This window comes from Branchiostoma belcheri, unplaced genomic scaffold (assembly GCF_001625305.1).
Source record: "Branchiostoma belcheri isolate BF01 breed outbred unplaced genomic scaffold, Haploidv18h27 scaffold65, whole genome shotgun sequence".
NCBI classification, from domain to species: domain Eukaryota; kingdom Metazoa; phylum Chordata; class Leptocardii; order Amphioxiformes; family Branchiostomatidae; genus Branchiostoma; species Branchiostoma belcheri.
This window is the reverse complement of record NW_017804298.1, coordinates 1,145,253-1,165,348: the sequence shown is the minus strand read 5'-3', so window position 1 is coordinate 1,165,348 and position 20,096 is coordinate 1,145,253. Positions and strand designations below refer to the sequence as shown.

The following is a 20,096-nucleotide window of genomic DNA, read 5'->3' as shown; positions in this document are numbered from 1 at the left end:
GGACAGATCATTAGGGAAACAATTATGACACAAGAATACTAGTAGCATTTAACTCATTGTACATTTGTAAAACACTTTATAAAAGCTTTCATATACACTCCATATGTTGCCAATAACGTTTTAAGATAGGCAGAAAACATTTCAATTAATTCTTATTATACATAAAATTCATCCACATTTGTACAATGTCATAAGCTGTGAACACTGAAATTGTACTACCATCATCAAATATTATTGCATTTTCTTCTACATTGCTAATAGACACTACAAGTATATATACAAAAACTAAGCTACAGTTTTACATTGGGTTTGAACTCTTTAACTTTGGACAACCTCAGTAAACAGTCTGTTGTTTCAACAAGACAAGATTCATCTACAGAAGTTTAGGCATCTGCCTCAGCTTCCCAAGATCAAGTATATTACTTGTCTCTCCACCTCCTTCCCTTGAACTTCTTCCTCTTCTTTCACGATCTGCGCCTCCAATTTCTGAGGAACCTCTGGACACCCTTGAGCCTTCTTCATCTTCAAACTGTGAGTGTGAAGAAGAAGACTGTCGTCTTGATGCACCCTTGAATTTCTCAGGAAAGACCACGATCGGCTCTTCGCTCTGTGCCATGTTGTCCCTCAGGTTTCCACTTCTTCTACTTGAACCATGGCTGGATCCTGAGCAACAGCTGCATTCCTTGGACCCGTTTCTTGCCCTTCCTTGAGACGCCTCTTCCACTTCACTTCTACGCCCTTGTGTGTTCCTTGAGGAGTGTTGTTCTTCCTCGTCCTGGTCACTCTCAGAGCTGGAGTAGGATCGACTCGAGGTGACGTCTTTAGGAGGGCTGAACACCTGACTGGTTTCCTCATCCTCTTCCTCTATCAGTCCATATCTGGTGAAGAAATGACAATTGGTATCTGAGATCTTTTACATCAGTCCATACCTCTGACAAGATTATGCATTGGTAGATGTATTCAGGTAATACTAGTACAGTGCATATCAGGGAAAAGAACATGCAATATTTGATCTGTTCATCTATACCATAGAAAAGATAAAAATGTACTGTTAGAATTCAGATCAAGAAGCTGCTAAGCTACTTGGTTAGACATTTTATTAGGCAGTACTGGAAGGAAATTTGATACAAATGTAAGGAGGGATAAAAATTTTTCTTTCCCAGATTCCTGAAGATACAACAAAAAAGATACCCAAAAGATACGACAAAAAGACATTGGTACTAATTTGGTAGTATCGAAAAGAAATGGCATCATATGATCTAAGAGCATAGCACACACAACAAGTGTTAGACATTGATGTTCCTCCATGAAATTGCAGGACGTACCTTCTCATGTATTTCCAAGTGGCCATGGACATATTCACAGGAGTCACTTCAAAACTGGTCCTACCCCTCATGCCCCTCCCCCTGAACATGCCCCTTAGCAACGACTGGTTCGCAGCCGTGGATCTGATTGGTGGAGGAGCCTGGTTGCCATGGCAACTGGGAGTGATTGGCAGGTTGGAGAGCTGGTCGTCTGAGAGGTACTTCATGGCGATGGCGTTTGCCTCGAAGCTGAGATCGGTGCCGGCGCCTTCCAGAGCCATCTCAGAGAGCGAGATGTAGTTGATTTTGGGGATGAATTCTGCACTAGGGAAGGCAGCTGAAGGCCTGGGATAGGCAGAGAAAAGATATACCGGTATGCAAGAAGATCACAATCTGCACTAGGTCAAATAAAACAGTGTTCCAATGCCATAGTAAGCCTCAAACACTCATTCACTCACTATCCAGCTTAAGAGCTTAAGAGCTGGAATAGAGTGTTCGTCTTCAGGAAGTAGAAAATGCTAGCAAGAAAGTTCACCAGGTAACCTAAGTTGTTAAAATACAGGTGGAAAAGTTTTACTGTTCTTAAATGCAAAGATTGGACTCACCAGAACTTCTGACTTACTCACTCAGTCTTTTACAGCTATCTGAGCTGAAGTCATCAACTATGCAGCTCCAGATGTCTTACCGAGATGCGACTGCAATGCTAGATGTCGGTTAGCTTGAGGAATAAATCCACTCTACTAATTACTGATATCTATCACTCAGTTAGCTGAAGTCAGTTGAAATTCTAGTGAGTCCAATCTTCGAGTTGGAGGACAGCTTTACCGTTCCACATGGAACTGAAGATGATGTACCTTTGATGGTCCGTGTGTTTTCTGGAGTGCTGATGTTCCTCCTCCACCACTGCTCCCATCCGCTTCAGCTGTCGTCTGGTTGCCTTGACAACCCGCTGGTGTTCTTTCTCCCACAGAGCACTCTCTGTAAATAGATCATGCTGATCGATGTGAAGATTTCATACGTTTTATGCTTTCTGGCCCCCTTGGAAATCAACGAATTGTTGCAGGGCTACCCAGATGTTTTGAAGATCAAACAAAGACTACTTCTGACATTTCAAGTCAATCATTTCATGTCATCTGTATGTACTAAAGATAAGAGTCTAATAGAAAATTATGCAGTTTGCCAGACTGCCAATTGGAACTGTTAGAGAGAGAGAGTGAACCTAGTCCAAGTAAGCTGCCAGAAATGTCAAAGTGTTAGGTGATTCAATGGTAAGTAACACTGCCTTGTTCATTGGAGGGTTGAGGGTTCTAATCCCTGAGTTTCTAAATACAAAATGTATAAGTTGAATTAAAAAAAAAAACAGAACATGAACACTGACCAGACAATCTCCTGGGTTTGGGAGGGGGTGAGATGGAGGGATGTGCAGGCAGAGACAGGCGGGGTTCCTTCTGCGGGCCTTGTGCTTCAGGGGAACTGTTGTGGAGGAGCTGGTTCACCTGGCCCTGTGGATGTAAAAACGTGTGTCTGTCAATGACGTGTACATGTGTACATGATGTATATTTTTCTTATTAATGCCTCTTCCTTATGATCACTATCTGTAGTAAAAACTTCTGAGTAAAAGTGTAAGTCAATCAAGCCCTAACCACATGTGTATAGCCGGTATAATCACTCTTCTGCATAACACACCAGGTTTGCAGACATGCAGCTTGTTATCTTACACTGAAATTTCACTTTGTAGTTGGTACATCCACTAAAGAACCACTCTTAAAATTTTGGCAATTTTCATGTGATATGATAACTTACCAGTATCTGCTGGTAGAAATGCTCTTCATCCCTGAACGATGTCGGATTGTTTGATCTCTCCTCCTCCTCTTCTTCTCCACCTTCCATCTGTACATAGAAAAAACAATGTACGATAGAAAAGATGATGAATGTGATAGGAGTCCCAAATCCATAAAATTACCAGCATCTTAGAGCAGCCTGGTTCAGTCAACCAGTCAGGTATCATGAACCTTGCACTTACTACAACTGTACTACTTGAGTACAAAACTAGTATGTTGGCACTGGTTATGTGATACAAACAGAAATACCAAAGCCTACATACCTGTTGTTGTTGCACACACATACTGGCACTCTCCCCCAGCACTGGGCTCTGGAACATCTGGCCCAGACTGGTCCGGTGGTTTGCTTCACTGTCAAGTGGAGATCTGAAACAAATAGGATCTGCAAGTTAAAACCAACTTAAGTATTGTGGTGAGATATGTAGGATAATATTCATTATTTGTGTGTATCTGCAGTACAACAAAGAAAGAGGTAAAGGGAAAGTAAGAAATGTTTTTAGAAACATTACAATCTCATTTAAGAACATAAGTTTCTGATATTTACATGTACATGGATTTAGCTTCAAGACCTTTTCCTTTTCTGTCTTTTCCTTTTCTGTCTAATCTAATTTAGACCTATCACTCACAGTAGGAATACCTAAAGTAAGAAAGTTCTGAGTTGCAAAACTGTATTTTGTTGTTCCCTTAATTTAGTCATAAAAACTACAACTACAAGGAAATCTACCAGACCTTGAGGGAGTGCTGCCAGCGTAACTCTCGATGTCGACCGCCTGAAGAGAGGAGACCATACTGCTCTGAGGACCTGCTTCTTGTTCTACAGGCAGCTGGTTCAGGTCCACGCCAAAGGAGCCTTGCTGATTGGTTCCCTCGTGGTCATGTGATGTGCCTACACTCCGCTCATTGGTTCCATCATGATCATGTGATGTGTATCCACTCCTCTCATTGGCTACCAGCTCATCTGGTGATTTGGGTGATGTTTCACCAGTAACTGTTTCATGAGCACTACTGTCTTGTATGTCACATGACATATGCAGAGCTTCTTGATTGGCTTGTTCTTGGGAGGTGACCTCTGAACTTGCATCACCCCAGTACAGACTGGTCCCAGTGTTGATCGCGATAGATGCAGTCCTTTTTTCAGTGTGTGAGACTTCAGAAGAGCAAGCTACACTGGCTGTATTTACTTCAGTGTCAACAGAGTTGCTGCCATCATGCATCTGTGTTCCCTGATTGGCTGAAGGATTAGGATTGGTGGGCGGGGCCTGATGATTGAAAGTGGGTGAAGGGATGGATGATGGAGCTTTTCCTTCCTGCTCTGCGCCCCCACTGGGGGTCTGTGCTCCAAGGAGACGCTGTATCTGTGGATACGAGAGAATCAATTTAGTTTGAGCACAAGATGTCAGAAAGACGCATGGACACTGTCATCATTCTTGCTTGAGAAAATAGACAGCAACAAGACCACAGGGTAGTTATACCAGCTATACTAATACAGATTTAAAAAATACCATTTACTTTGTTCATTGAACTTTCTTTGAAACATTTTCCTGTAAATTATAAATCCTAGTAAAGAAGACATTGTTATTAATTCACACATAATTTTAAATTATACCTGAGCCATCAGCATCTTGAGTTGTGCATCTTGCTGCATCAGCAGTTTGTAAGCATCTGGGCTCATCCCAGACTGGGCATGCCCACAACTCTCCTCCTGATTGGCTGCCACATCTGACTGCTCCAGCAGGGCACTGTGGTATCCTTCGCTCTGATTGGCTGGTGACAGGGGCTCGTCATCGCTCTCTCGCTGCTGATTGGCCGCTGAATTGGAACCTTCCATTTGATGTGGGGTGGGTGTGAAGTGGACAGCCTGTGGAGGACGCCTGTTACCGTGGTGATGACCACTGTTTCCATGGTGATGACCTTCTGGTGGTGTTCCGTGGGAAGAATTCCTTTTCTTTGACCTCTGTGACTTTACAGGTTTCTGTTGAGGATTCTTTAAGATCCCTGGGTGAGGTGGTTGTGCTCCTTGAAGTGTTTGTTGACTATACGGTTGTGATGCTGGTTGATAGGTGTTGTTTTGAGGGGCCCGGTGGTTGTAATTCGCTGATGGCTGCCAGGGTTGTTGAGGGGGGTAGGCTGGAGGTCGTGGCTGCCAGTGTTGGTCTCCGTTCTGTGTTTGCTGCACGTGTGAGGGATGGGATGGGGGCATGCTGTAAGGTTGGGGAGGAGGCTTGTGTCTCGGGCCCATGTCTTGTCTTGGAGGGCCAACCCTAGGCATTGGACCATTCTGAGGCATTTGATGATTCCAAAGCATTTGACCATTTTGAGGCCTTTGACCATTTTGAGGCAGTTGACCATTCTGGGGCATTTGACCATTTGGTGGAATTTGACCATTCTGAGCCATTTGACCATTTTGAGGCATGCGACCAGTCTGGACACCATTCCAGGCCTGAGTAGACCCCACTGGATGACCATATGACTGGACCAGCCTTGGACCTGGTGGATAAGACTGCTGCCTCAGTCCTGCAGGCAATGGCAGTGGATGTCTGCTGCAGTCAGGCTGTGGCACAAACCTCTGTTGCTGCTGTAGCTGCGGCATGTGTGGGTTTGCTGCAGATGGGTTATAGGGTGGTGCGTAACCCCTGGGTGGGTTGGCTGGAGCTGTGTGCCTATGAGTAGGGACATTGCCATGTGGATGATGTGGTGCACCCTTGCCTTGGTCGTGAGCATCTGCTGTGTGGATGTTAGAGGAAGGCTGTTTACTACTGTATTGCTTGGAGTTTGAAGACTGGTGTGGGTGGTTTCCACCACTGTGCTGTTTTTGGTCTGTTTGGTTGCCATCCTGAGGCGGTGTCTGGTAGTTGTAGTTCCTCAGTGGTTGTCTCCCTTGTGGAGAAGCATGTGTGTGTGGAGATGTCACACCCTTTGGCGATGCAGTGTTGGAGGGAGCGAAGTGGACGTGCTTGCCTCCTCCCTGGTTCACGGTTTGGTTCTCTTTGCCCAGGAGGGAGTCGTTCAGCTTGTTGACGTTCTGGGGAAGAAGTTCGCAGAAGCTGTCAAAGACCATGGACAGCTCTGGTACCAAAGGCTGCACCACTGGAGACTAGAGGGAGGAGAAACAAGAAAAAGTCACAATCAAGTTTCATTCTTATCAACATAACTGCTTAAAGTTCTGTTTTGATAGAAGATTTGTAGATGGAATTCCTACTTATCAAGTACACTGCAAACAGTTACTTTGTTCAGTTCCATATTAGTGATATATAAACACTGTCTTTATCAGAATCAGATAACAGAATTAATTATCTATTGCAAAATTAATATCTCAGTTGATCTGAATTATCAGCCCTTGTTCGGTCTTGAGGACAAAAACACAAAACTTTAATGATGATGAAACAAGGAAACATCCCTACCTTTCCTGAGAGGGGATGAGGAGAGGGAGAGGGGCGTGGCACTGGGCTGTCATGGTGACTGTTACCATGGTTACTGTCCTCCCCAGGGAACATCCTCTTCATGGCAGAATCAGGTGACATGGCGGTCGGACATCTATGAACATGGTATGATAATGTTGAAGGTTGAGCATTTATGTAACGTATCAATCTCTCACCAGACAGATTTATATTCCTCGAATATGTAATTGACATACAGGTAAAATCAGCTTGTAATTTTAAACAATTTCCACCATAAAAGAATACATTGTATTATGTTTTGCATTTCCTTTTCGCAATGGATAGACCAAAATTCTACAATAGTTCAGTGTTTAGCTAATAAGCTTAATCACTTATTGAACAGATTGAAGTGAATCGAATAAAGGCATGCACTATAAAAGGTATATGTTGATAACTCACTCTATGGGGTCCATATCGTTTAGTGCCTGTTGAAAGAGTGCAAAGTTCTGCCCGTCCTCTGCAGGCACCAACTCCAGATGCAGCGGACGCTTGTCCATCTTCTCCGCATCCTGTATCAACAATTCAAATGTTCATAAAATCAAATATACAAAAAATAAGCAATTTTAATAATGAATGAATTGGTGGAATAACATCTAAATTCTGAAGAGTGTTTAAGAGTTTTTATCATTGCGATGAGTCCTAAGTAAAAGTCCTGGCTTTCGGGTAAGTTCAAGAGATAAAATTGACATTCAATTAAATGTCTGATGGAGTACAAGTACTACAACTCAGTGGCACTGGCTATACTAAACCTTTAGTGCTTTCATTCAGCAACATTTTCCAGTGCAAATGATGCTACTCAACCTTTCCAACTGCAATAGATAGAGAGATTACCTTCAACACATGCAGTGTTTCAAAGCAGTTGTAGAGGTTGAAGTTCATGACGCCGTCTTTAGTCCTGCAGTCGTAGAACTCAGGCTGGGAGTGAGTGGGGGAGTACAGCACCACCAGGAACCCCTGCAGGGGGGTGTACACTCTGGAGGGGGGAACAGGGGGGTTTGTTTAACAGTACAATGCCGGTGAAGTTGCTGAGACTCTAACCCACTAGTAACAGGGGTATTGATATTTGCTGTGCCCATTAACAACAGGACAGAGGCAAGTGGCAGGCTGCCATCGATCAAGCCCCAGCATCAGAGTGCAAGCATGTCTAACCCTAGGAATGTGGGGAACGACAGATGATAAACCGGATAGAGAGAGATGGAGTACAAGTATCCAAGTACATACGTACATGGGTAATGTTACAACATAATTTACATGTATTAATCTGCAAGTTTTTCATTTGCAGAAATTCACTAAGAGTTGTCCAAGAGAACTAGCCTGGGTACCATCCCCAGTAGTATATTCGCAAACTCTATAACTGGGTCTGGACTTGCACACATATGTAGCGTCTGGAGTCTGAATATTCGTTCAGATTTTGAACGAGCGCGCTGATTGGTCCTACTCGTCTAAGCCCTTTTTGGGGTATGTACATATTAGGTAAGGGCCGTTCGGACGTCCGAACGGCGACGTTAGCGTCCGTTCGAACGTCCGAACGCCTTATCATCAACATGTCCGACGGCGAACCGAACGCTAAAGCGCACATGATATAGCCGTAGTCAGTCTTTCCGCGATAAATCATCAACATGGCTGACGCACAAGCCGCTCAGCTCACGGAGGTTGATGTTGACCTCGCAATCACGTCCGTTTTGGACGATTTAGACGGAATATCGTCGCTCAAAAATGAGCAAAAAGATGCATTGAATAATTTCGTTCGTGATGTTTTGGGCGTCCTACCGGTAAAAAAAAAAGAACGCACCGAGAAAAGGAACACTCGCGCGAAGATCTGTGTTTACAAAACAACAAACATCACTTGAATAATGCAGGCGCGCCATTGGCCATCGCCTCTGAGGCTCAGCCAATCAAATGAAGCCCCGCTGCTCGGGCTAGCTCATTACGTGACGTCATGACCAATCGTTTTATATGTGTGCAAGTCCAGACCCAGTTATAGAGTTTGCGAATATACTACTGGGGATGGTACCCAGGCTACAAGAGAACAGCACACGCACATACTTCTCTTCAAATGTACATGTGAACTATTCTTGTAGTATTCTAAATTCTAAAGTTTCCTGGCCAGCTTCAATATGAACTTTCTCCCTACCTGTCCTGTATGTTAGTGTTGTACATATATCTGAGGCAGCAGGCCCAGACGTGGGGACTGTGGATGTTCACTGGACCACACACCCAGCTGGAAAAAAGTGCAGGAGGAAGTTAGAAAAACAAATGTACATGGTCCACTTGCATCTGTCAGCCACAAGCTGTATTGTTCAATGGCACCTAAATTTGCTGAAGCCCAAAACATACACATGAGGTGAAAAATACATTCTTGACAATTCAAAATTTTTTGATCATTCCTTAATACACGTATTGTGAGGTTGTCATTTCTAGACACTACAACAGGTATATTAAGCCATATGTAGCAGTAACACATTATATACCATTCATCATTCAGACAGTATGAACAGTAAGAACTTACATGCCGACCAATGGGAGACTGTATATCTTGGGGTCAGACTCCAACAGGAGGAGCAGCTTCCTGGTCTGGTCCATGGTCAGGAACCTGGGAAATAATTGGCCAGGCAGGGATATCTTAGTACAAGGCAATGCATGTGGAGAGCACATAAATATCAAACCTCAGCTGTATTTTGCCTTATATTGCAACTGGAAAGAAGATGTGTACTGGCACAATTTTGATCGTGGGTCACATTTGATCTACAAAAAGTACCATCCCAAAATTGAGGAAATATATACTAGTATATAATATTATCAGTAAGTTTTCAAGTGATTCTCTCACAAAGCAAACCTCCTGGGCATTCAACCAACGTGATAGAGAAAATTGTTTGTCCTCTACTTTATTAGAAATTGGCAGTTCTCTTGTCAATTTGATCCCTTATCAGCGTGCAAAATACCTGGTTGCCCAGTTGCCCTGGGCAACCAAATTTTACTTGGGGCAACCTATTTTTTAACTTAGGTAGCCCAGTGTGCTACCTGAATTTTAAGAATGCCCCCCCCCCCACAACCATGCCCACTTGACTTGCACCACTGTATCTGGATAGTATCAGTTAACTAAAGGCTGTTAGATATATTGTCAAAGGCTTATGTATGTAACATTACTCAATTTGAGGAAAGTAGTAACTTATAGGTGGGGCAACCTAAAATTCTGATGGGCAACCTAATTTTTGCGGTAGGTTGCCCACTGGGCAACCTGGTTTAAAAAAGTATTTTGTACACTGCTTATGTTTGGACTCCTTACCCAGATTTGGGTGCCCCCTGCACCTCGCTTAGGTTGAGCGGTCCGGCCAGGTTACGGGCCAGCGCTGTCGGGATGATGGGCACGGGGGTCACGGGCGTGGCCTCAAAACACGTCGCCATGGAGACAGCCGACAAGTGGAGGTCAAAGGTCATGGCGTCTCCCTCGTCCTGTACGTAGATGTGAGCATGAAGGGCCAGGGAGTTGGAGATGTCCACTGGGTCCTTACTGCAGCAGTGGTGGTGGAGGGACTGAGAGATAAAGAATTAACAGTTCAGAAATTGTCTACAGAATGACAACATCAGGTTTGTTCATAGGATTGACCTGCTTTGAATCTACAGTTTGCATTATTTTGGTTTCATACAACTTAACTATGGATACAGGTACTTCTGACACTGTACATACCAGTTAAAAAACTCCAGAGTTCTGTCTACCATCATCTGAGAAAACAGTACGATCCTTATAGCTTATTACAACTAGATTGTAGTGTCAGTTCACAGAATTTACCAGGTTTTGAATCTGTCTGCCCTTTCCATCACTTTGGTTTGATTCAACTTTATTATGGATACAGTCACTTTAGAAACTGCCCACACCCATTAAAACGTTCAGAGCACAACCATTGTTTCATGACATAGACTGAGGATGCCTGCAACTTATAATGTATGTATTTGTTTACTACAGTACTATGTACACATTTACCTGCAGTGTCTTGGTAAAGATCTCCTTCGAACTGGTGACTGATGCTTCTGAGCCTGGAGCCCTTTTTGTTAGCTGGGCAGAAAAATACAGAGTTACAAAAAAGTTTGGGTTTATAAAATATTTGTATACAAAAACACAAAATGTCTGAAAACTTTGGAATCAAATATAATTTGGTGCAGCTTTTGGACAAAACACACACCTCTACCAGTGAATTAGCCTCCTGCTGTAGTGATTGCAGAACTGTGTGGCACCTATCATGTACCACGTGGTGCGGGAAGGACTTCACCCTTTAAACTTTCAACTTCAGACAAACCAGATCATTTGATAAGCTGTCTGCCAAACCATTGAAAAGTAAACTCACCGTGATGGCAGTTTGCACCACATGGTCCCCCAGCAGTGAGGCTGTCGGGATCCTCTCTGTCCTGCCTGGTACACTCCTGCCTGGATCAAACCTGTCCAACGTTACAGTCACTCCCTCCTCATCTGTCAATGGAATAAGGAGAAAAGATATAGCTAAGAAAACACGTAATATATCTGTCTGTATCTCACTATCTGTATCTGTATAGCCAGTATAACCGCCCTTCGGCGCAACACAACAGCTTCTGTATCTATATAGCCGGTATAACCGCCCTTCGGCATAACACACCAGCTTCTGTATCTATATAGCTGGTATAACCATCCTTTAGCATAACACACCAGCTTCTGTATCTGTATAACTGGTATAACCGCCCCTTGGCAAAACACACCAGCTATATGTAATATGTAGTGTGAATTGTGAAATCTCAGTGTGTGGCTGCTACATTTGTTGCACAAAAACAGTTTGCTAGCTTGGATTCCAAACCCATAGCACACTAGGCCTAAAGTTATCCAGTGTGAGAGGATAACTTTACTAAAGCCTTGTGTGCTATGGGTTTGGTATCCAGGCTAACATTTTGCTTGTCAACAAAGGTAGAAGAAAGAGCTGACAATGACAGACATGATAAATGATAGGAGAGCCACATAATTAAAAGCTAAAAAGAATGTTGTTTGTACATTTTAACTAGCCTGGTTTCCAAGCCTATGATAGCTCCCGAGTCCTACAACCTCTCATTTGCGGAGAGGATGTACAATGTAGGACTCGGGAGCTATCATAGGTTTGGAAACCAGACCAGGTAAGGCTACATCTTAACATTGTCTGAGGCAACATATTCCACAGAGACTGTGTACCTGAGTCGACCACAGCACTGCCGATGAGGAAACATGAGAAGGGACTGTTCTCTGCCTGTAGAGCATGTCTCTGGGCAAGTCGCAGGGTCTTCTCAAGCACCAGAACTTGGCAGTTCCTGAAATACACATCAATATTATCTTAAATCATTTTCAGGGAAGAAACTACTGCATAACAAATATAGCCATCACTGCATGTATTTACCCATATAGTTTTCACTATATCACTTCTTTTTTTGTTCAAATTGAAGCTTAGACGTGCCGTTGTTTAATTGTCTTAAAGTAAGTATAGTCACAACTCACCTGTAGTGGGTCAGATGGAGTGTGGAGGGGGTTCCTGTTGGGGTTCGGCTCCTGCATGAATGAGTTGAAAACAAATGTCTAATCATGTAACTAACATTGTAAATTCCAGCATAGCTCCTGTCAAAAACAATATACCTTTGAATGATCCAACATGTGCACACACTCTTTAGGCCAAATTTACTCCCTAGTATTTAGAAAAACTTTTTATCTTGTTTCAAACTACACATCTTAACATACCATAACACAGCCCTTGTTGCAGGAAAACTCAGTGGTACAATCCCTGTGTTTTCTGTAGACCTGAAAACAAGACAATATGTAAGTTCCCTACCACTGTCCTTTGTGATATTTGCAATAAACAAAGTACACAGCTATAATTTGCAAGTACAAGATAAAAAGTCAATTTTGAATTCACCCACAGACAAGTCTTGTCTTTCATTTAATGCCCACGATCATCATACTGATCGAATGACAATTCTTGGCAAGACTCCAGATTGTAGAATTTGTACCATCGCACACGGGGCATGCCCCTACTCTTTTTCCAAAGGTGTGGTGGGTTCTTTAACGTGTGTGTGGTGAAAGTCCGTAGCCATTGAAGTGACTTTCTTACCTTTTTCTTCCTTTCTGCCCTGAACTGTTGCCTTTGGACACAAAATAAGCCGAGTCCCTGACATGTGCCGGCATCTTACTCATGTCCACACGAACACTCATGTTGGGCCTCGGATAAACTCACTCTGATCCTGAGGTAGAATATTACAATTAATTAAGACAGATCGTTATAAATCGTGAAATTTATAAAATAGGGGCAATTTTCATACTCATACTGTCTTGCTGTTGTTGATTTTTTTGCCATTAACAGATTTTTTCTGAAAACCACCATAATTTGTCATCAAAGTTGACAACAGAAGATTTACCAAAACGCCACGATCCTAAATTACAGTCATGAAATCAAAGATGATTGTGGTACTAGTAATTCAAATTTACAAAGCTTGCAAAGATGCCCAGACAATATTTACATAGTGGGCAGGGGGGCGCTATAACTTCAACAACATAATAAATTTTGCTTCAAAAACATAAGTTTTGGGGATAATTAACCACCATATGACAATAGATACAGCAACATAAGGTACCCCTTACCTTCAAAATGCACGGTTTTGCTCAAAATCTGGTCAAACATTTGAATTTGCCGAAGTTTCTTCAAAAGATCGTCCAAAAGTCTGTCAAAATTCGCGCTCAACCGCCAGTCCTAGTACGCATGTGCAGTGACCCCGCAAACTTGGCTTCCTGATCAAAGGTCAATCGGTGGCATCCAAACGTAAACAACATTTCTTGTTTTCATTATTTTTAACAATTCTTATGCATATCAAACAAACAAACAACCGTAATACACTACTATATGTTATATTCACATGAAAGAAGTAAGATTTCTTTGTATAAAGGCGCACGTTTATTACATTTTGAAACACATTTTGTTTCGGTTGGTTGCACTCTAAGCCGGCATTTGATCTGTACATGTTGGCAGGTGAGTTGGCTTCTTATCTTCTCACCTGTTTCTTCTCCCTTTCTTCACTTTCACTGGCCTCCTTACCACTCCTCACTTTCTCCCAAGACATTTGATCGTTCACACTTCTATTTAGGACGATGTTTCTTACGGTTTAAGACGATTTTTCACGTTTCTTCCCTTTGATCACACAGGTTTTTCTCCCAGTGGACACAGTAAATCAAAGGTGTGGTGATGGACAGACATTTAATTATCCTTAAAAGATAAGACAACAATCAAGTTTGGATTGATTTTCTTGATCGTGTGTCTAACATAATGATGTGAAGAATTGATATTGCTCTGTTTCTTGCTTGATGTGTTGTTCCTTTCCCTTTTTATTAACCCCAGAACTTTCACTTTTTAGCAGTAACTATATGTTATAAAATTTGAGTTTGAGTGCTGGGTTGGAGTGTTTTATATTTTCTTATTTTCAGTTCATGGCTTTCATTACTGAGTTAGATTTCTTTAATCGTAGAACATCAAGTATATTCAAACTAGATTTCTGCACTTTAGAAAGCTACTACAACATTGATTTTATGCCTTTGATTTGTTGTTCTTAACAACTGGTTTGTAAATAATTCATAAGTCTTACCAATGTTATGTAAGAGTTGCTGTCATGGTGATCTTCTCTTAGAGTGCACCACAATCTGCTTCTAGCAATTATAATAGGCACTTAACTGTATTCAAATGCTTTACCTTGCTCGAAGGACACAATGTGCCATTTACAGATCACTGAGCTTGTAAATTGTAATAAGGTTTAGAAGGACAGCTCCTCAGTCCTTTTTGTCACCAACCTTGCTCCACTTCCATCCCCAAACCCTACCTGAGGTTTAGGTTTTTCCGTGAACTATTATATGTCATTATCTGACTGCTGCAACACTAATACGGTGCCGTGCCATCATAGCCACTTTAGGAGGCATCTCAATTTTAGATGTGCCATTATTTGTGCTTATTACAAACTAATGGCCAGATTATAAATCATAATGGTGCGTTATAGAAAATAGGAGGCATCAGAACATAAATCAGAAAACAGTACAGGGCTCTCATTAGATATAGAGCAAGGTGGTGTGCACAGTAGCTCTTCGTAGTGTGGGTTTAGGCCTCAAACGAGCAAATTCTGATGAATTCTTATCTTAGCAAAATTGCCAAAATTTGAAAATTGAAAATGTGTTGTTGTGATCATAACAAAGTGGTTCAGCATCATTATTCCATTGCTTAGATACATGCAGCAGAGCCCTGTTCTAACTTAGTAAGTCTATTCGTAACTAATCATCAACAGAAAAAAAGCAATACGGTCATAACATGCCTGCTGTAAAAGCTAGGGTTGTTAAGCTCTTCTTAAATTGATTTCAAATTATCCCCACTTCGCCACAGATCTATGATTGTGACGTTCTGGCAGGCCGTGTCTGTAGCGAGGCGACTCATCATGACAGAAGCTGTGAAGCCGACCATCGTGTTTGTACTGGGACCACCGGGTGCAGGGAAGGGCACGCAGAGTCTCAACATTGTCAAGGTGAACTTCTCTAACTAGTCTAAGGCCTTGCCGGTTTATCGTCTTGGTATTTAACTTATTTTAACGTTTAAAGTAGGGCAAATTTTGGATAAAACTCATCATGACAGAAGCTGTGAAACCAACCATCTTATTTGTAAGTTTGACATTCAATTGAGGTTTCACTGTCAATGATTTTCTTCTTCTGTTCTAGTAGTGATATCCCCACACTTTCACTTTACTTCCAGAACTATAGGGAAACTAGAAGAATAGCAGATCAATAACAGGAGGTGTTGAGTAAAGAGAGAGGACTAGTATTGATCCAGGGTCTGTTTATCTAAGGAACCCTAAGTCTGTTGTTATGGTAACGGTCAGCTGTCCTCATCCAAACACAAGAATACATGTAGAATGTGCAAACCTGTTCAAACTTCAGCAACTTCTTTCATTGTACTATTGCAGATACTGTACTTAGTCTTAGAGTCTTAGATCCTACCTAAGCAAGTGTAAAAGAGGCAACTTTTCATGTTCATGTGATGTCAATGAATATATTCTTTGCTTTTTCATGGTTAAAACTCTACCCCCGCTTGCTTCACCGTGTCTACAGGAGTTTGGTTATGTCCACCTGTCGGCTGGTGACCTGCTGAGGGCAGAGCGGAACAGCCCCGGGTCAGAGTACGGAGAACTCATCGAGACTCACATCAAGAATGGCAGCATCGTGCCTGTAGCCATCACCATCAGCCTTATAGAACGGGTAGGTTAGCTATAATCAATAATCATCAATAATCACAGCATAGTGCCTGTAGCCATCATCATCATCAGCCTTATAGAATGGCTATGTTATAATCAAAACTAAAGACTGGACTGTTAGTAGCTTTCTATAAAATGTTCGCAATGTATTCTTGTTGCAGTGTTGCAGTATATGATGTTGTAGTGCTTTTCAGCATCAAAACGTCATGGACTCGAATTCACATACAACATGTGAAATACATTAACAAGAGTTACAAATCTGATGACAGAAAGGTTTCATCAGTCTTATGTAGAAGAGTTAAAAATACAAGCAGGAGCAGCAGCTTGGGTGTTTGTAGACAGCTTTCCAACATGCAGGTAAAACTTCTCACAACTAGCAACAAACATGTGACAATCTCTTGTTATAGATATAATTATTTTTAACAGTCCTAACTTTCTCCCAGGCTATGAAGGAGAGTGCCAGTACGAAGTTCCTGATCGACGGCTTCCCCCGTAATGAGGACAACCTGCAGGGCTGGAACGACAGGATGCAGGACAAAACCAACCTCAAGTTTGTCCTCTTCTTCGACTGCTCCGAGGAGGTGGGTTTATAGTCTGTGTAACACAAACTATTACTGTTCAGGGCTGTATGGAGCCCCTCACTACAGGTTCTGGCCAGTGTCAGGGCTGCTAGAAGCACGATATGGTCAGGCTAGCGAGTTTCTACCTTATCTAACAGAGAAAGTACCAGTTATAATTCTACCTCTGAGTAACAGAAAAGTAAGTTTCAGATAGCTTCAAACAATAGATGGAGTTAGATATGAAGGGCTTAGGAGAAATATGTTCTTTGTGATATATCATATACATGTATTTGTAGCTACTGCTGCATGCCTATGAAGCTCAAGTGATATGCCAATGTTCCAACAATGCTGTTGATACCGCTTCACTAAAATGCTTGGATTTTCATGGGTAAAAGTACAATGTATCTCCTTTGTAACCACTGTTGTGTCTGTGTTGTCAGGTGTGTGTGCAGCGCTGTCTGCACAGAGGTGAGCAACAGGCCAAGGCCGGGGCCAAGAGGTCAGACGACAACCTGGACAGCCTCAGGAAAAGGTTGGAACCATTTTTTTATTCACGAGAAACTCAAATCGGCCTACAGTCTGCTTTTCATTGAGGTCATGAGGGAAGGGTAAGGGTCAGACAAAATGTTTAGGCTCCAGGGCCAACATACCCTCAAGGAAAGAACTTACTGTAACTTGTTCAGAGAAGATCACAAAAATGAATGTTGAAGAAGATTGATTGATGTCTAACTGAAGGGGAATGTGGTATAATTTCCTTGGGGGCATGCTGGCCCTGGAGCTGAGGAACTAGCCTGTGTAGGTTCTGGAAACAGTCTTGCATCCAGGCTAGGATAAATGTGAATGAAAGTTGTCTGTTGTCCCCAGAATTTCGACCTACACCAACTCCACACGGCCCATCATCGACCACTACCAGAAACTGAACCTGGTCAGGACGGTGGACGCCGCAGGCACGGAAGATGAGGTCAGAGTCTTGAGTTGTTTATTTGCATTTATTTTTGTTAGCAATTTTGCTGTAACATCAACTCTTGTAATGCTTGTGAGATACGCTAAGATCACCACATTTGAAGAACCAAAAACAGTGTTATCAAGGCCTTTTCAAGAATGTCTTGAAAAGCCACATATCAGAAGTGTCATACTTTGGGGATATGAAAGTTTTAATGTTGTGGTCTTAGGGCTTCCTGCAAGATGACGAGTCCTTGTTCACCTAGATGTATTTGCTAGATATACAATTGTGCTAGATATGTATGATTGCTGATTTTGTTAACAGTAAACAGAGTTACTCTATGTTTGGATTGCATATTTCTTGTCTCTATAGATCTGTTAGACCTTAAAACAAAGAAGTTTCATCCTAGATTGAATTAGATATTGGAAACCTTTGCTGCTGAGCTCTAATGATTATTGAATGTCTTCTATTCTATTTTACAGATTTTTGCGGAGGTGAAAAAGTTGTTCAGCGATTGATGATAACCAACAACAGTCACACATTTTATTAGAAATTCACAATGAAAAATGTCAAAGATTATGACGAATACACCAGTGCTATGTCATACACTTAGCTATCGTTTTGGCAACAATTTATCATAAAGGTGTATGCAGTTTTCATTTTGCAGTTAGGAGGGGAAAATGAACAGCTATTTTAGGTGATGATTTGGGTGTTAGAGGGAAAAGCTTTCAGGTGTAGTGGTTATCATCATTTATCAATAAGAGATTAGTACTTAGTGTTATGATGATGGTGATTCAAGGCTTGGGGTATACATAGGAACTTCTATTATGTGTTATAATTCTGCCTTACTCTTTTTTGTTGTTTTACTGGAACCTTTTAAGAAATACATTCCTCAATATGTGGTAAGACATTTAGATGAAAAATAATTGAATCATGATTGTGCTAAAGCCAGCCATAGCTGATATACACAACAAAATTCCTAACACAAACATTTTGTTCTCTCTCCAATTTGCATTGGAGTAAGGATTGGTACTGAAACAATCCAAGCTGATTAAGGCTTGAAGACTTGTAGGCATGGGTTAGTGTAAAAGATCTTAGTGCAATTTGTTTTGTTTTCTCCCTATAGTTTAATAGCCCTTCAAATCTAAAAATTTTATTAATCGTGCAAATGTTCTTTTCTGTTGCCCAATCCCCTTGTGCAATTATGTAGTGACAAAGTTAGAACCGTGTTAGCTGAAATATTTATCAAACAGATATTTTTGCTCTATCACAACACTGCCTCATGTAGGTGTAGGTAAGATAATTTTAGGGTAAGGAGAGACCCATAATACCTCTGGCTAGCATCTATAAGAAAAGTTAGTAGTACTTTATGTGTATGATTGTGACACACTGTATCATGGGTGGTTTTGTGGAGAGTAAAATGCAGAATTCAGAGATTTGAACCAGTAAAAAATCGGCAAAGAGTCAATGAAAATTAGCCATGCAGAAATTGTGACTTATTGTTCGCTTGAAGATTATTTAGCATCGGCCAACTGTCTGATTTTGTGAGGACCTAAGAATTAAAATTTCATCCTGGAAATTAGGTAACTGTTTCAGTAATTTTCTCAGTGTCTTTTGTGCGTGTGTGTCTGTGTGTGTTTTGAATTCCATGTCAGAGAGCTCAAGAATCCTGAGACATATACATTTTGTAGATACCAACACTCCAACACTTTATCAATGGGTGGTCTGTTGTCAGCACTACTGTAGCTGATTATACCATTATATAAGAGGAAGCTTTTCTGAATCTAAACTACTTAAACTTAACTGTACATCCACACTTTCAACTCTGACCACTTCTACTGCAAAGGTTTCCTTCTGGATCTTTATTGATTCAGAACCAAATGTATACAAAGCAGGAAACATAGAATATTATAACTATACCTTACATGCATATGTCATGGCATCAAGCTAGGAACATTGGCAAAGAGCAGTAACGATCAGTAGTCACGACTATACCATTCAAAAAGTTCAAAGGGGTGTTCACAAACATTTTTGACTCCATCTAGATCTATAATTAGATTTCTTCATCTCTGTTGTTTCACCCCTTCAAGTTTTTAGATGGAATAGCCCATATGCAAGCACACCGGACCTATAAATGTTACACTATACCAGCGTCAATGTATAAATATATACAATTTCTAACAATCATATAAAGGTATACTCTAAGTAGAATCTATACCCTAGCGTAGCAAAGATTATTCATAAATACCAAATATAGCTTTTTAACCTTTTAAAGGCCACCATAAAATTTACGTGAAGAATATTTGGAAAAAAAAGTAAGATAATAACGTTATGTGGTACAATAATAGAAAAATGTACACAAATGAAAACATCTTGGTTATACATTTCCATCTGTAAACAATTTCCTAATTCTAATGAATGATCAAAATAATATGTTCTACTCCATCTATCTTCAAACAATAATATTGGTAACTAGATTATATCATTATACAATATTATACATAATCTGGCTGCCAAACAACATTTTTCACGTTGTTGGAGTCAGATAATGACACTTTCTGTTACTTTCCATTCCCCAGCTTACACAGCTCACCTTCATAAGCTTCTGTTTAACATTCAGACAGACAAATATAGTTTACTGCTTCTTCATCCTTTCCAAAACGTCAGTTCCCTTCTATAACACTAGTAAGTGTACATTGCAGTCATGGATCATTTCAATCTATAAAGTCATTACTAGTTCACTGATTTCC

General features: G+C 41.3%; 2 protein-coding genes and 1 long non-coding RNA gene across 4 annotated transcripts; 1 reads left to right on the top strand and 2 right to left on the bottom strand.

The window, feature by feature from the left end:
* Positions 1 to 373: 373 nt before the first annotated feature.
* On the bottom strand, positions 374 to 13,329 carry LOC109483519 (SCL-interrupting locus protein-like). Its single transcript, XM_019786551.1, has 22 exons — positions 13,205 to 13,329; positions 12,678 to 12,807; positions 12,308 to 12,367; positions 12,071 to 12,121; positions 11,771 to 11,886; positions 10,926 to 11,047; positions 10,565 to 10,636; positions 9,869 to 10,116; positions 9,092 to 9,175; positions 8,717 to 8,803; positions 7,414 to 7,555; positions 6,982 to 7,091; positions 6,547 to 6,679; positions 5,710 to 6,239; positions 4,752 to 5,346; positions 3,875 to 4,500; positions 3,409 to 3,511; positions 3,108 to 3,194; positions 2,683 to 2,806; positions 2,159 to 2,282; positions 1,293 to 1,649; positions 374 to 878 (listed from the first exon to the last, which is right to left on the bottom strand). Exons 2-22 carry the CDS (start codon positions 12,776 to 12,778, stop codon positions 374 to 376), a joined length of 4,377 nt encoding a protein of 1,458 aa, XP_019642110.1. The 5' UTR covers positions 12,779 to 12,807; positions 13,205 to 13,329.
* LOC109483612 lies at positions 3,150 to 4,092 on the bottom strand. Its single transcript, XR_002141024.1, has 3 exons — positions 3,875 to 4,092; positions 3,409 to 3,511; positions 3,150 to 3,194 (listed from the first exon to the last, which is right to left on the bottom strand). It is a non-coding gene; the product is annotated as an uncharacterized LOC109483612 (long non-coding RNA).
* A 188-nt stretch (positions 13,330 to 13,517) lies between the features above and the next one.
* On the top strand, positions 13,518 to 18,945 carry LOC109483617 (UMP-CMP kinase-like). 2 transcript variants are annotated; one of them, XM_019786654.1, is made up of 8 exons: positions 13,536 to 13,589; positions 13,763 to 13,794; positions 14,982 to 15,120; positions 15,701 to 15,847; positions 16,287 to 16,424; positions 16,844 to 16,935; positions 17,268 to 17,364; positions 17,829 to 18,945. In XM_019786654.1, the coding sequence occupies exons 3-8, from the start codon at positions 14,986 to 14,988 to the stop codon at positions 17,862 to 17,864; spliced, it is 645 nt and encodes a 214-aa protein (XP_019642213.1). In that variant the 5' UTR covers positions 13,536 to 13,589; positions 13,763 to 13,794; positions 14,982 to 14,985; the 3' UTR covers positions 17,865 to 18,945. The 2 variants fall into 2 exon arrangements, with proteins under 2 accessions (XP_019642214.1, XP_019642213.1); XM_019786655.1 differs by lacking the exon at positions 13,763 to 13,794 and having other exon boundaries at positions 13,518 to 13,589.
* The last annotated feature ends 1,151 nt before the right edge of the window (positions 18,946 to 20,096 follow it).